General features: G+C 42.3%; 1 protein-coding gene across 1 annotated transcript in view; it reads left to right on the forward strand.

Annotated features, from left to right (window-relative positions):
- Window positions 1–4711: 4711 nt before the first annotated feature.
- LOC131403013 (forkhead box protein O6-like) overlaps window positions 4712–14502 on the forward strand; it is a 30257-nt gene continuing 20466 nt past the window's right edge. Inside the window, 1 exon segment of the mRNA XM_058537434.1 lies at window positions 4712–4804. Coding sequence (XP_058393417.1) covers window positions 4712–4804 — 93 coding nt within the window.

Here is a 14502-nt window from a genome sequence, read left to right on the forward strand (position 1 = left end):
GCAAAGACAATACTAAGACGGAAAACTAAAGACCAGCATCCTTGATGAACATAGATGCAAAAATCCTCAACAAAATATTGGCAGACCAAATACAGCAATACATGAGAAAGATCATACACCACGATTAAGTGAGATTTATACCAGGGACACAGGGATGGTTCAACATCCGCAAATCAATCAATGTGATACACCACATTAACAAAATGAGGAATAAAAACCATATGATCATCTCAATAGATGCAGAGAAGGCTTTTGACAAGATCCAACAAAGATGGACGAGATCCATTTTGTTGAGAGTTTTTATCATAACTCTCAACAAAATGAGTATAGAAGGAAAGTACCTTATCATAATAAAGGCTATATATGACAAACCCACAGCCAACATCATACTCAATGGGGAAAAACTGAAAGCCATCCCTCTGAAAACAGGGACAAGACAAGGGTGCCCACTCTCACCACTTGGAAAAAGAGCCACAGCCAAGTGGCAGGGTACAAAATCATCTTACAGAAATCAGCTGCATTTCTATATACCAACAACGAACTAACAGAAAGAGAAGTCAAGAAGACAATCCTGTTTACAATTGCAACAAAAAAGAATAAAATTTTAATCTAGGAGTAAATTTAACCAAGGAGGTGAAAGACCTATACAGTGAAAACTATAAGACATTATTGAGTGAAATCAATGATGATATAAAGAAATGGAAAAATATTCTATGCACTTGGATTGGAAGAATAAACATAGTTAAAATATCCATACTACCTAAAGCAATCTACAGATTCAATGCAATCCCAATCAGAATCCCAAGGACATTCTTCACAGAAATAGAACAAAGAATACTAACATTCATATGGGGCAACAAAAGACCCCGTATAGCTAAAGCAATCCTGAAACAGAAGAACGAGGCTGGAGGCATCACAATCCCTGACTTCAAAACATACTACAAAGCAATAGTAATTAAAACAGCATGGTACTGGTACAAAAACAGATACACAGATCAATGGAACAGAATTGAAAGTCCAGAAATAAAACCTCATATCTATGAGCAGCTAATCTTTGACAAAGGAGCTAAGGACATACAGTGGAGAAAGGAAAGTCTCTTCAAGAAATGGTGCTGGGAAAACTGGACAGCCACTTGCAAAAGAATGAAAGTAGACCATCTTCTTTTGCCATATGCAAAAATTAACTCAAAATGGATCAAAGATCTGAAGGTGAGACCTGAAACCAGAAAACTCTTGGAGGAAAATATAGGTAGTACACTACTTGCCATCAGCCATAAAGGGATCTTTTTGAATTCCATGTCTACTCAAAGGAAACAAACCAAAAAATAAACAAGTGGGACTTCATCAGATTAAAGAGCTTCTACAAGGCAAATGAAACCAGGATCAAAATGAATAGGGAACCCACCAGCTTGGAAAAAATATTTGCAAACCATATATCTGACAAGGGATTAATCTCCATAATATATAAAGAACTCACGCAACTCAATAACAAAAAAAAAAACAACCCAATCAAAAAATGGGCAGAGGAAATGAACAGACACTTCTCCAAAGAAGATATACAGATGGCCAATAGGCACATGAAAAGATGCTCAACATCACTAATCATCAGGGAAATGCAAATCAAAACCACATTAACATATCACCTTACACCTGTTAGAATGGTTATAATCACCAAGACAAAAAGCAACAAATGCTGGAGAGGCTGTGGAGAAATGGGAACCCTAATGCACTGCCGGTGGGAATGCAAACTTGTGCAGCCTTGTGGAAAACACTATGGAGATTCCTCAAAAAATTAAAAATAGAAATACATTATGATCCAGCTATCCCACTACTGGGTATCTACCCAACGAACCTGAAATCAACAATCCAAAGAGGCTTATGCACCCTTACGTTCATCGCAGCATTATTCACTATAGCCAAGACATGGAAGTAACCCTTGACTGATGATTGGATAAAGAAGATGTGGTATATATATACAATGGAATACTACTCAGCCATAAAAAAAGACAAAATCGTCCCATTTGCAACAACATGGACGGACCTGGAGGGTATTATGTTAAGTGAAATAAGCCAGAAAGAGAAAAACAAACAGTGCATGATTTCACTCGTATGTGGAAGATAAACCAACACATGGACAGAGAAAACTGTTTGGTGGTTACCAGGGGCTAGGGGGTCGGGGGGTGGGCACAAGGGGTGGAGGGATGCACTTATATCGTGACTGATAAACAATAATGTACAATAAAAATTTCACAATAAAAAATTTTTTAAAAATGAAGGAAAAAAAGTTGAAGGAGATAAACTGTTAGTAAAGTTCGCTCCTTCTTGGAAGGTAAGAAGCCTTTCAAAAACAAGACTTCTCATACAAGTTTTAAACACTGAAATTGAATGTTATGGAGTAGTTGACCCCTTTATTGAAAAGGTTAAAAGGGATAGAGATGGAACACTCTCTTGATACTTACAGTTTTTGATACGTTGACTACACATATATCACTCAACGGTGTCAAGGGGAAATCCTACTATACTGAGAAGCAAAATTAGAAAAACATACTGAAGATATAAGAATACGGCATTAACAATTCAATATAGGATTATATACTGACTTCTAGAGTACCTCTGAAAATCTCCTGACAACTTGATTTAATGATTTTTTTAAGTTTTAAAAAATATATAAACATAATTTGCTCAAAGGTTTAAAAAAGTGTGTTTTCACTTGTACCAACTCTCCAAGTAAATGACCTACAGGCAAATTTACTTAATTTCACTTAAGTAATTTGGTTGAAATCAATACTTAGTCCCCAAATATTTTAGGGCTCTAATAAAGTTTGATAATCAAGCTGATATTAGTAGGGTAGACTTAAAATACACAAAAGCACTTGGAATGAGAACTATATGACATAGAGGAAAATATTCACTTAAAAGTCTGAATGTTAGTAAATGTCAGTAGAATCCAACATTCTCTTGTGAAATGATGGTCAAACATGAACTCCTGAGATGCTAGTCAGATTCTATTAAGAACTTGTTTCTATTATTCACAAGTAAACACTAATAAAAGAATTAACTTACTATTAGTCTACTATCAAAGCTTTCAGAATGTTGGTCTTCAATTTTTCTTGTTTCTCACATAATTAACTTTTTTTTTTTTTTTGTGAGGAAGATCAGCCCTGAGCTAACATCTGCCAATCCTCCTCTTTTTTTGTTGTTGTTGAGGAAGACTGGCCCTGGGCTAACATCCATGCCCATCTTCCTCTGCTCTATATGGGACGCCGCCACAGCATGGCCTGACAAGTGGTGCGTCAGCGTGCGCCCGGGATCCGAACTGGCGAACCCCGGGCTGCCGCAGTGGAGCGTGCGCACCCCACCGCTTGTGCCACCGGGCCGGACCCTCACATAATTAACTTTATAAGTAGACCTTCAGCTTCTCCCACAAGGCCTGAAGGACACAGCACTCCTGCTGTCATTTAGTTCAAAATACTCCATGAGGATATTCTCTTCCACCCATGAATTCCTTAGAAGTAAGTCTCTTAGTTTCCAAACATAATTTTTTTAAATAATTGATTTCTAATTTTATTCACTGTATGCACAGAATGGTCCATATGGAGTTGATGTTTAAAATCATATTGAAGTTTCCTTTGGAGTCGATTTACAAAAAATTTCCATGTATCCTTGAAAAGAATTATTTCACTTTGTTGAATGAAAGTTTTTACACACACACATATACATATGTACATAGATTTAAATATGTACACATATGTATAGTCAAACAGGATAATTTATGTTGTTAATTCATGTTGTTCACATGTTCTACATCCTTATAATTATTTTATTTCCTTGATTTATTATTTTCTGAGAGAAATGTTAGAATCCGCTCATATAATGGCGGATTTCAGAATGTCCCCCTTGAAATTCTGTCAGTTGTGCCTTACATATTTCGAGTCTAAGTTAGACCTATAACATCCACAGAGACTCTAACACGGAGAGGGGCATGGTCAGGATTCTCAGCTTCGGATAGTGTCCAGCCCCCCCGGCAAGGCACCGCAGAGAGGGCTGCGGGTGCTGCCACTCCGAGCAGCACAGCCTGGAACAGTGATGGGGAGAAGTGGAGAGACAGTTAGACGGAGGGGCGAGCGGCTGGCATGCAGGTGCTAGCGGACTCAGCCATGCACAGGGTCCCCAAACCATCCTCCATAAATGGGGAGGGCCTCAGCACATCTCTAAGACAGCTATCAAGTAACTATAACAGTGTCTTGGTGTGAGAGTAAAATGTCTAGAACATGTGCTTTAGGATGATGCAGCTCTGAATTTCACTCGTGATGATATAAGCCATGATATCCATTTCCATGACAAGTAATTAAACATGAGAATTTTCACCTCCATCATTAGTAACTTCAGACTGCTCCTTCTCCTCCTCTTCCTCAAGGTCCAAATCACTCTGCCTGAGATGAGCTTGCGATAGGGCATAATGTTTCTTCTTAAAAGCTAGGAAATCCATCATGTTCCTTTGAAGGTGCTGCAAAAAAAACAGTTCAATCAAATACTCCTTAAAGGCCGCCTTCAGCGCCTCCATCTCTCTGTAGTGGTGGTCCAGGCACTGCTTCCTCATCTCAGCCAGCTCCTGGGAGGCCAGAGGATCTCCTCCTACTTCTTGGGATCCTCTCACATCCCAGCACTCCCCAGAGATGTGAAAGGAAGGCTGGAGAGGCCAGCGGGCACCATGGTCCTGGAAGGGCTGGTGGGGCGCAGGGATGTCCTCCCGAATGCTGAAGTTCCCCCAACCCTGACCCTGACCCCACGGAGCAGAGGTCTGGTCAGTGGTGGTCCCTGCAGCACCTGCTTCTGCTGCATCAGTGGCCCCTGGATGTTGCTACTGATCTAGGGTGGCAAGCTCGCTGTGGTGATGTGATGGGGCTGGCCACAGGCTGCAGGCTGCCCCTGCCTGTGTCCACAGGGCTCTGGGGTCTCAGGTGCTGGACAGCCCCCCCTGGACTGGGTGTGGGGCTGTGAGAGTCTCCATTTTCTGACAGTGATGGGAGTCCCTGCATGCTGCAGGTGAACCTGGGTCCCCTGAGCCACCTGGCCAAGGCCCTAGCCCTCCTGAAACACAGAGCGCCCACCACTGGATGGGTTCCAGCTGATCTGCCTCACCAGGTAGGACCGCTGCTGCAAAGGCCCAAGCCAGCGTGAGGGGAGCCAATTTGCATGCTCTGCAGGCCCGGTCCTGCCCCAGGGCTGGGCTGGGTGGGGCTCTGGGTCTGCAGCTGTTGGGACAGTGGTGAGGCAACCTGGATGTATGACGGAGATCCATGCTCAAACTGCCTCTGCTGGGCACTGAACTGAAAACCCAGAGAAGTGGGGCTGGGGAGCAGCACAGGGGCAAGCGGGATCCTTGGGCTTCCTCCCTCCTCCAATCCAACATTCTGACAAGTGATGCTCACATTCTGCACAGCCACGGGACTCCTATTCACCTGCTGCTGAACTTGGTAACTGGGTGACTGGGGTGGGTTGGGCTCACCGATGGCGTGAAGGACATGGCAGGGGCCTGGAGTGGATTTCCATGGGCCTGCTGCTCCTCTCCTTCGCTGCCTGTGAAGGCCCCAGACCTCTGCAGCTGGTGCTGGACATGCTGAGGGCCGCTGCCATGGTGCATTATCACTTCTTTATGAAATAATTCCTAAACAAATACAGAAAAGATGAGATTCAGTGAGGCAAATTTTATTTCTAGTAGTCTTTCTGAGTACTGTACAAAGGCATTTAGAAAGTCCGACTACTGCATCAAAAAGCGTACCCTTATTACTTGCTTTAGGAATAGGGGAGCCGGCTGCTGTGGTTGATAACAATTAGGCACAAACTGATTACTTTAGGTGGAAAAAAGCCCTTACAGTGGAGTAATTTCAGATTAAAAGAGCTGCTCGGCAGGAGATGTTCAGTAACACTTTCTTGTATCAAATTTTCCATGAGCTAAAGCATCTGCTTAATTCAATTCTACTGGCTAGTGGCTTCCGAGCTGACGGTAATGAGGACAGCAACAAGGAGCCAGAGGAGACCAGGGGCAGCGGCTCACGTTTACCGGGGCCGGTCCTCTGTGCTCCAGGCATGGTGCTAGAGGCTTTCCATTCCTCACCTCACTGACTGCTCAGGAGAATGCCACGAGGCCAATTCCACCATCATCCCGTTCTACACGGAGGGAACTGAGGCCACGAGAGGGGAACACGCCGTCTGAGCTAAGAGGCAGTAGCCTTCTTCAGCCCCAGGCTCTCCAGCTCCAAGGCCACGTGCCGGCCACTGAGCCAAGCACTGGGATAGGTCCTACACAGACTCAGCCTTGCCCTGAATCTGGATTTGGATATTGTTGACCAAACAGCGCTGGAGCACCAGGTCTTTGGATTTGAGCCTGTGTGAAGACTGAACACTCTGTTTAGCACCTACCCTACGGGAACTAAGTGCTAGAGGGACTCAGTGATTACTGCTTAGTGACTAGCTCTCTGGTGGAAAATAGTGAATGGAAGTAGACAGACAGTTTCTGAAGTAGTCATTCCAGAGACAGGCCAGACATGCGGTGCAGAGTGGGCTTGAAGTTCCTGGTGGGCCAACCTCCAGGTCCAGCACTATCATAACTTGGGACTAAAGCCCAGGACACAGGAGACTCCCTACTGCCAAATATTTTTGAATAAAGTATATGTATTATAGAAAAATATATTTTATAAGACAGCTCAGATATCATTTTTTTCCATCATAATACATCATATAATTTCAGGGGAAACATTTAAAAGTTGCAATAACCCCACCAACTATGGCAGCCGCCTTTCCAAAGGCTTGATGCTCAGAGATGTTTATGACAGCACGTCATATAAAAAATGGATGGGGGCCGGCCCGGTGGCGCAAGCGGTTAAGTGCGCGCGCTCCGCTGCGGCGGCCCGGGGTTCGCTGGTTCGGATCCCGGGCGCGCACCGACGCACTGCTTGGTAAGTCATGCTGTGGCGGCGTCCCATATACAGTGGAGGAAGATGGGCACCGATGTTAGCCCAGGGCCGTCTTCCTCAGCAAAAAATAGAGGAGGATTGGCGGATGTTAGCTCAGGGCTGATCTCCTCACAAAAAAAAAAAAAAAAAAAATGGATGTAAACGAAACACCAAATAGAAGAGAACAGCAGGTCAGTCATGGGATGACATAGTATGTAGTCACTGAAATTACTATAAAGAGTGTTGAAGAAATAAAATGTTTACGTTAGATTTCAAATGGAAAAATTCAAGATAAAAAAATTTTGTAATTTTTAAAGATTTAATAGAAAGACTCAAATGTGAACCAGCTGGGGTTGAGAACCACTGTGATAGATCAAGAGTCCCTTTGTGTTCACCCCTGTTACACCTTCTAAACAATTTCTACTGCAGGACTCGCCCCTCCTGCCCCAGCTGTTACCAGCACACATGAACACACGTGAGATCATGGAAAAACCCTCACAACAGTGATTAGACCTGTGGTTCTTAACCCTGTTGATGCTTCTGAGAATCCAGTGAAAGCTACAGACTTTTCTTACCAGATCTAAGATGAAAATCTGGTTCTACACAGAAAACTAGGACTAGAAGAAAACTTCCTTAACCTGATAAAGGGCATCCTACAGGTAACTTGAAGCTAACTCATACTAGATGGTAAAAGACTGAACACTTTTCCTCTAAAATCAGAAAGAAGGCAAAGATATCCACTCTCAGTACTTCTATTCAACAATGTAATGGAGATTCTAGCCAGTGCAATCAGTCAAGAAAAATAAATAAAAGGCATACAGATTGTAAAGGAAGAATTAAAATCCTTCGTTCCCAGGCAAAATAATCATCTATACAGAAAATCCCATGGAATCCACAAAAAGACTCCTAGAACTAATAAGTGAGTTTAGCAAGATATAAGCTCAATATACAAAAGTTATATTTCTACAAGCTGACAACAATCAGAAGTTAAAAATTTTAAAATTATGATAGCATCAAAAAATATCAGCAATAAATCTATAACAGATGTGTAAGACCTATACACTAAAGTGACAAAACATTGCTAAGAGAAATTTTTAAAGATGTAAATAAGTGTTCATGGATCAGAAGACTCAATATTGTTAATATGTCAATTCTCTCAAAACTGATCTAAAAATTTAAAGCAATCTCAATCAAAATCCCAGTAGGCTCTTTATAGAAAGTGAGAAGCTCGTTCTAAAATTCATAAGGAAATGCAAAGGACCTAGAAGAGCCAAAATTTTGGAAAAGACACTGGAAAATGTAGATGGCTCGACTTTAACACTTATTATAAAGCCAGCAATCAAGACGGTGTGGAAATAGATCAATGGTACAGAATAGAGAGACTAGAAATAGATTCACACATATATGGTTAATCAATTTTTAACAAAGGTGCAAAGACAATGATGCTGAAACAACTGGGTATCCACATGCAAAAAGATGAACTTTGATTCATTCGTTGTACAATAGACATGCACAAAAATTTTCAATGGATCAGCGATGTAAATATAAAACTTAAAACTAAAAACTCCCTAGAAGAATGCATAGAAGAAAATCTTTGTGATCCTTATGACTTTGGGTAGGCAAAGACAGCTTGGATACAACAATAGATTCGTAAGAGAAAATTGATAAATTGGACTTCATCAAAATTAAGACTTATGCTCTTGAAAAGACATTATTAAGATAATGAAAATATAAGCCACAGACTAGGAGAGAATATTGTCAAATCCCATTATCTGATATAGAACTTCCAACAAGAAGAATTCTCAAATTCAATTTGAAGAAAAAATTTTAAGTGGGCAAAATAGTTGAGCAGGCACTTCATTGAAGAAAAATGTATGGATGAGAAATAAGCACATGAAAAGATGCTCAACATTATTAGTCATCAGGAAAATGCAAGACAAAACCACAACCGGATATTACTACACACCTTAGAATGCTAAAATTGCAAAGACTGATCATACAAAGTGTTGGTGAGAATGTGGAGAAACTGGAACCCTCAAACACTGCTGGTGGGAATGTAAAAGGGTGCACCCACTTTGAGAAACAGCTTGGTAGTTTCTTTAGAAGTTAAAGACACATTGAGCACATGATCCTGCCATTTCACTCCTAGGTATTCACCAAGGAAAAAAGAGAGCATATGTCCATACAAAGAGTTCTTTACAAAAGTTCATAGTGATAAACTTACAAAAATTTTGCATATGTATGGATATTAAAATTATTTAAGAAATTAGTAAATAGAGCCCAGCATATACTAACAGAGATAATAGACTGTCCTCAAAGGGGAGGTAGGCCAAAAATGTAAGAGAGTGGACTATCAGGAAACTCACTAACTTTATCATCAATTTTAAAGCCAAAAAGTACTAGATGACAAAATAATAGTTTATAAAATTAGCAGCCATTCCTAATAAAAATTCAAAATACAACGCCTATCAAAGGAAACTACTTAAATGTGATGTTTTAAAAAACTAGGGCCCAAAACTCAACAGCAAATATGTTAACGTTGACGTACAGAAGCTAATTCCAATAAATTAGAAACACAAGAGAGTCAAATATCACCACTTCACCACTTCAACGGAGGTTTTAGCAATTAAAAAAACAAAGAAAAATGAGCTAAATAATGAGGGGAATGAAATTATCTTTGTTTGCAAATCATATGACTGTATGCCTAGAAAACCTAAGAGACCAAAAATTATAAGAATAACAGAATTTGGTAAAGTGCCTGGAATCAAAATAAACATACAAAAATCAATAGCTTTGTTTCTATGTCAGCAATAGACAATTGAAACAGAAATGGAAAAAATATCCCATTTCATTAACAGCCACAAAAACTATAAAATACCAGTGAATATACACTTAACAAGAAAAGTGGAGCACAATCTGAAAAAAACCATACAATCTTATTTTAGGATATAAAATGACACGAATAAATGAAATAAGATACTATGTTCTTGAATAAGAAGATTTAATATCATAAAATGCCACACTTCCAAAAAAGTAAATATACATGTAATGCAATTCTGAGGAGAATTCCAATGAGTTTGGCTTTTGTTTTGCTTTAGAAATAGAAAACATGACTTTAAAGCTTATATGAAAAAGCTCATGTCTGAAAAGAGGCAACAGTATTTTGAAAAGAAGAATAAAGAATACCGAGGGGGTTCTTGACTTACAAAATATTCATACTTATTCTAGAGCTTCTGTACTCAAAAATCAGTGTTGTCCTGGCACAGAAATAGACCAAAAAAAAAAAAAAAAGAGGAAAGGAAAAGAATACAGAGTCCTGACCAAAATATATAGACAGTGGTGTTTACTTTGAATGAAAAAAGAATGCTTTAGCTAAAAAATGGTAGTGGCACCTAGGGGAAAAAAAAAAAAAAAGCTAGTTCCCTACCCCACACCATGTCAGACGGAATAAAGAGTTAAATGCTATCTTCCTCAAAAGAAAGAAAGAAAGAGAATAAGGGGAGGGAGAGAGGAACTTTATTAGAATCAAATTTAGGAGAATATTTCTACAATCCTGAGATGGTGAAAACTTTCTTAATAAACATGGCAGGAAACCCAGATGCCATAAAGTAAAAAATAACTACATAAAGATGTTCTAACAAAAAGACAAAAAATAATCAGGGGGGAAATACATGCAACATTTTATTTATGGCTGCAAAGGGTAAATATCCTTAATATACAAACAGCTCCTAGAAATTAGTGAAAAAACAATTCACCAAGGAGATGGAGAAGAATATAAGAGGCATTTACTGAAGAGGCTGTCCCAACTGGCGACAGCCAACCAAGGAAAAGCAACATAAAGCAATGGGGCAAGATGTCTTTTCACCCATTCAGCTGGCATTAACTTCAGATAGGAAGTCAAGGATCCTCCCCTGCATTTATAGAATGTAAATTGCTATAATAGTCTGTGAAACACTCTGTCAACATCTATTAAAATTAAGATTTTAAATATGTATATCCTTTGACCCATTATCTCGATTTAGTTCCCACTATTGGGAATCTAGCCCATAGAAATCAAGTACCAGAACCTATGTATCAGAACGCTTATCTCAGTACGACTCGTGGTGGGAAAACCCATCAATGGGGGACGATTGACTCAGTATGGTACATCCTAATTATGGACCATTATGCAGCGACCAAAAGAAATTATCTCTGGACTTGAATAGATGTTGGAGACATATTGCTAAGTGAAGAAAAAGGGGGAAGGGAGGTAAATAGGACTAAGGAGAAAAGAGGACAGAAAGGAATTCTTATTTTTCTACATTGTTCGAATTCTTCTTATAAGGTTGTATTTTGTTGTATTTAAAAACTAACTTTAAAATATACCTCACTCCAAGGTACAAAAAAAAATTACTTTGGCAAATCAGTTTTCCAAAGGATCTTGAGATTCAAAATGTCAAACGCTCAAACTTTCAGCGTTCTTACGCCAGCTGACTGCAGCAGGTCAGTTTTCTGTGCGGAAGGATATTTACTCAGCCCTTGGCCAGATGGCTTAACGGTCTTCGGGGCGAAGGTGTGTCCTAGTTCGCCATCCGGTGTCTGAACGCCCCCTGCGGGGAGGTCTCTCCCAACGGTGCGCGCGCAGGGCTCAGCCCACGGAGAGACTGCTTCCCTGGACGGACCCGCCCTTCTCGGGGTGCAAAGCAGGGTCACCCCGACCCGACGGCCCACCAGAGACGGGCGCGGCGGCGTCAGCACCGTTGACAGCGGCCTCCCGGAACGGGGCAGGGGACTCCACTGTGGGAGGCGGCCTCACCTAAGCGGGGGTCACCGGGCCCAGGTGACAGGGGAGGCGGGCCAGCAGTGGAGGCCGAGGGGAGGGCCGCACCGCCCATCACGCCCCGGCGTGGACAGCGGCCGTCCCTACCGAGGCTGCCGGGCAGGCGGCGCAGGACTCTGGCAGGAGTAGCGCAGCGGCAGGCCACGGGACTGCTGGATCCGCCGGACTAGACAAAAGCGGTCTGGCTGGCCCCAGTGCGCAGGCGCACCAGCAGGCAGGAACACAGCTCAGGCACGGGCACCTGCGGACCCGCAGGCGGAATGCGGGCCGATCGAAGCGGGCGGGGTGAGAGCGGAGGACCCAGAGGGAGTGGGTGGGGCGGAGGTGGCGCCTGCGCACTCCTCTAGCTTCCGTCTCTGGCCGCCACCGGCCTTCATGCCTTCATTGATGCATCTCTGCTTGCCACAGACTATGCACGTGCCAGTCTGCCCACCCACCCATACACGGGATGCTTACTACCTGTTACACTGACCAAGCACGTCTAGTTCCTGCAGTGGTAGAACCTGGAATCTCGTGAGGAAGGGTCAAATCAAAAGGGTCAAAATTGGGGTGAGTTTATTATGAGCCATATCTGAGGACTAGCCCAGGGACTTCCTTCTCCAAGTAAGGAGGGGCGCGAAAGGAGTGGGGTGTACAGAGGGGTTATACACCATCAAAGAGCATGTATCACATATGATTGGAATGTCCCTTTTACAACAGTCAAGAGATTGCCTAGCCTGCACAGCAATTCACACAGCGATTGATGACCACAGCAAGTAGCAGGTCTGTCGTCTCGAGCTTGGTGGTCACAGCAGGTCACCAATCAATCAGTAGCCTAGGGAGAGATGCTTATCCTTAAGGAAATGCCAACGGGAAGTTACATCTTTCCTTATCTTAAAGGGCCTTGTGCTTGTCTTTGGGACATAGTAAATACTTAAAGCAGATATACAATGCATGCTCAGTGGCTGCGGCAGGCCCTTTTGGAAAAACAAGGTCAGGCCAAATTAGTTTTACACCAAATGGCTTCCTCATATAACCCAATATATCCTATTGCTTGCCATTTATTTATCATTTATTAATAAATAAATGCCCAATGAGAAGAAAATAAGGTAGGGCTGCTGAGAAAATGTGGTGGGAGTTGAGTGCCTATTTTAAACTGGGGAGAAGGAGTCAGAAGATGCCCAATAGGCTGTAAGCGGGGATCTGAAGATCCACAAGGATAGTTCTTCCTCCTGCCTGTGACCAGGGAAATGTTCTAGTGTGTCTCTGGTTTCACTCTTGCTCCGTTTCATCAAGTCTCTGAAACCAGCTCAAGACAAGGTTGACATAAGGGAAGCCATATTGTAGAAAAGAAAAACTCTCTTGTAACTTTGAATGACCTCTGACAAACTAACCCAGCTGGATATGCACCCTCCAGGAGATCTAACTGCTCTGTCGATTTTATGACACCTGCTCGTGCATGTACCTCCCAGCTGCGATAAGATGGTAACTTGATAAGGTGATAACTTTGTTTTTGTTGAGTTCCTTAGGAATGTGATGACCCCTGAACAGAAAATCTATGCTGATAGCCATCATCAGTGAAAACTGAAAGATCTGGTGTGGCACTCCCAGTCTATAAGACCAGAAGGTCAACATTCCTAATCCCCTCCCCAATAACCCAATGGCCTATATAACTGCTGTAAGATTTTTGTGCCCCCTTAAGATGGTTCTTTTGGACATGAGTCGGCCATCTTCCCTCTTGCTAGGAAGCTGTAATAAAAAGTCCTTTTTCTCCTACCACTTTGCCTCTTGGCTATTGGCATGTCTTTTGGCGAGCAGAAGGCCACACGTTGGGTGGTAACATCTCCACTGCAGACAGGGCGACCTTTCAAAATTGTAAGTCAAGTTGTCTTTCAGGCTTCAACCTTTCCCATCTACTTAGGATAAAATCCAGATGGTTGTCAGAATCTTGCCCCTGTTTCTTCATGGTACTTATCCCCTTCTGAATTATTTTATCGTCAGGCTGGCTGCTGGAATGTGACCTCCTTTTCCAGGGTGCATTGTAATAAAATGATTTTCCTGCAGTATAGGAGATATTATAATAAAATGATGCTCCCACAGTATAGGATGCATTGTAATAAAATGATTACACTGCTTTGTTACAATTATAGCTTTACAGGTGCTGAACATCTCACATGACATAGTCCCAAGTTTCAACAATAAGTAAAATCTACCAGATTTTGGCTAGATGGTGGAATGCATGGATGGCCTGCACTGAGGCCACCCCACTTTCCTGACTAGGGGCATGGAGTTTGGGTGGGCGTTGTTAACCTGACAGCAGGGACTCTTATTTGTAATCTGGGCTGCTGGTTTGGGTTATCAGAGCTGGCTGGCACCTGTGCTGGTCGGGAACACCAGGGGTCTGCAGCTGGGCCACGGTTGTCATCATAACTTGCTGCTGCGTGAGTTTCTCCTGGACCACCCGTGGCTGCACAGGGCCACGGGGCCCCTGTGGGGATCATCTGGACTAGCTGCCTGGCTGTTGTTGCCTGGGTGAGGGGCACAGTCTGTAGAGAAGCCTGAACTGAAACAGTTAGAAAAAACACATTACCTAGAAAACACAGATCAAGTGACATGACAAATGAATCATTCTTGGGGGTGGGCAGAGGGGTTTTAGAAAGTTAATTAGCCGGAATGCTTTTGTGAAATGTGAAAACTACCTGACATATCAAAATATGACCCCTGGTTTCTAACGAAACAAAAGAAAAC

This window comes from Diceros bicornis, unplaced genomic scaffold (assembly GCF_020826845.1).
Source record: "Diceros bicornis minor isolate mBicDic1 unplaced genomic scaffold, mDicBic1.mat.cur scaffold_528_ctg1, whole genome shotgun sequence".
Taxonomy (NCBI): domain Eukaryota; kingdom Metazoa; phylum Chordata; class Mammalia; order Perissodactyla; family Rhinocerotidae; genus Diceros; species Diceros bicornis.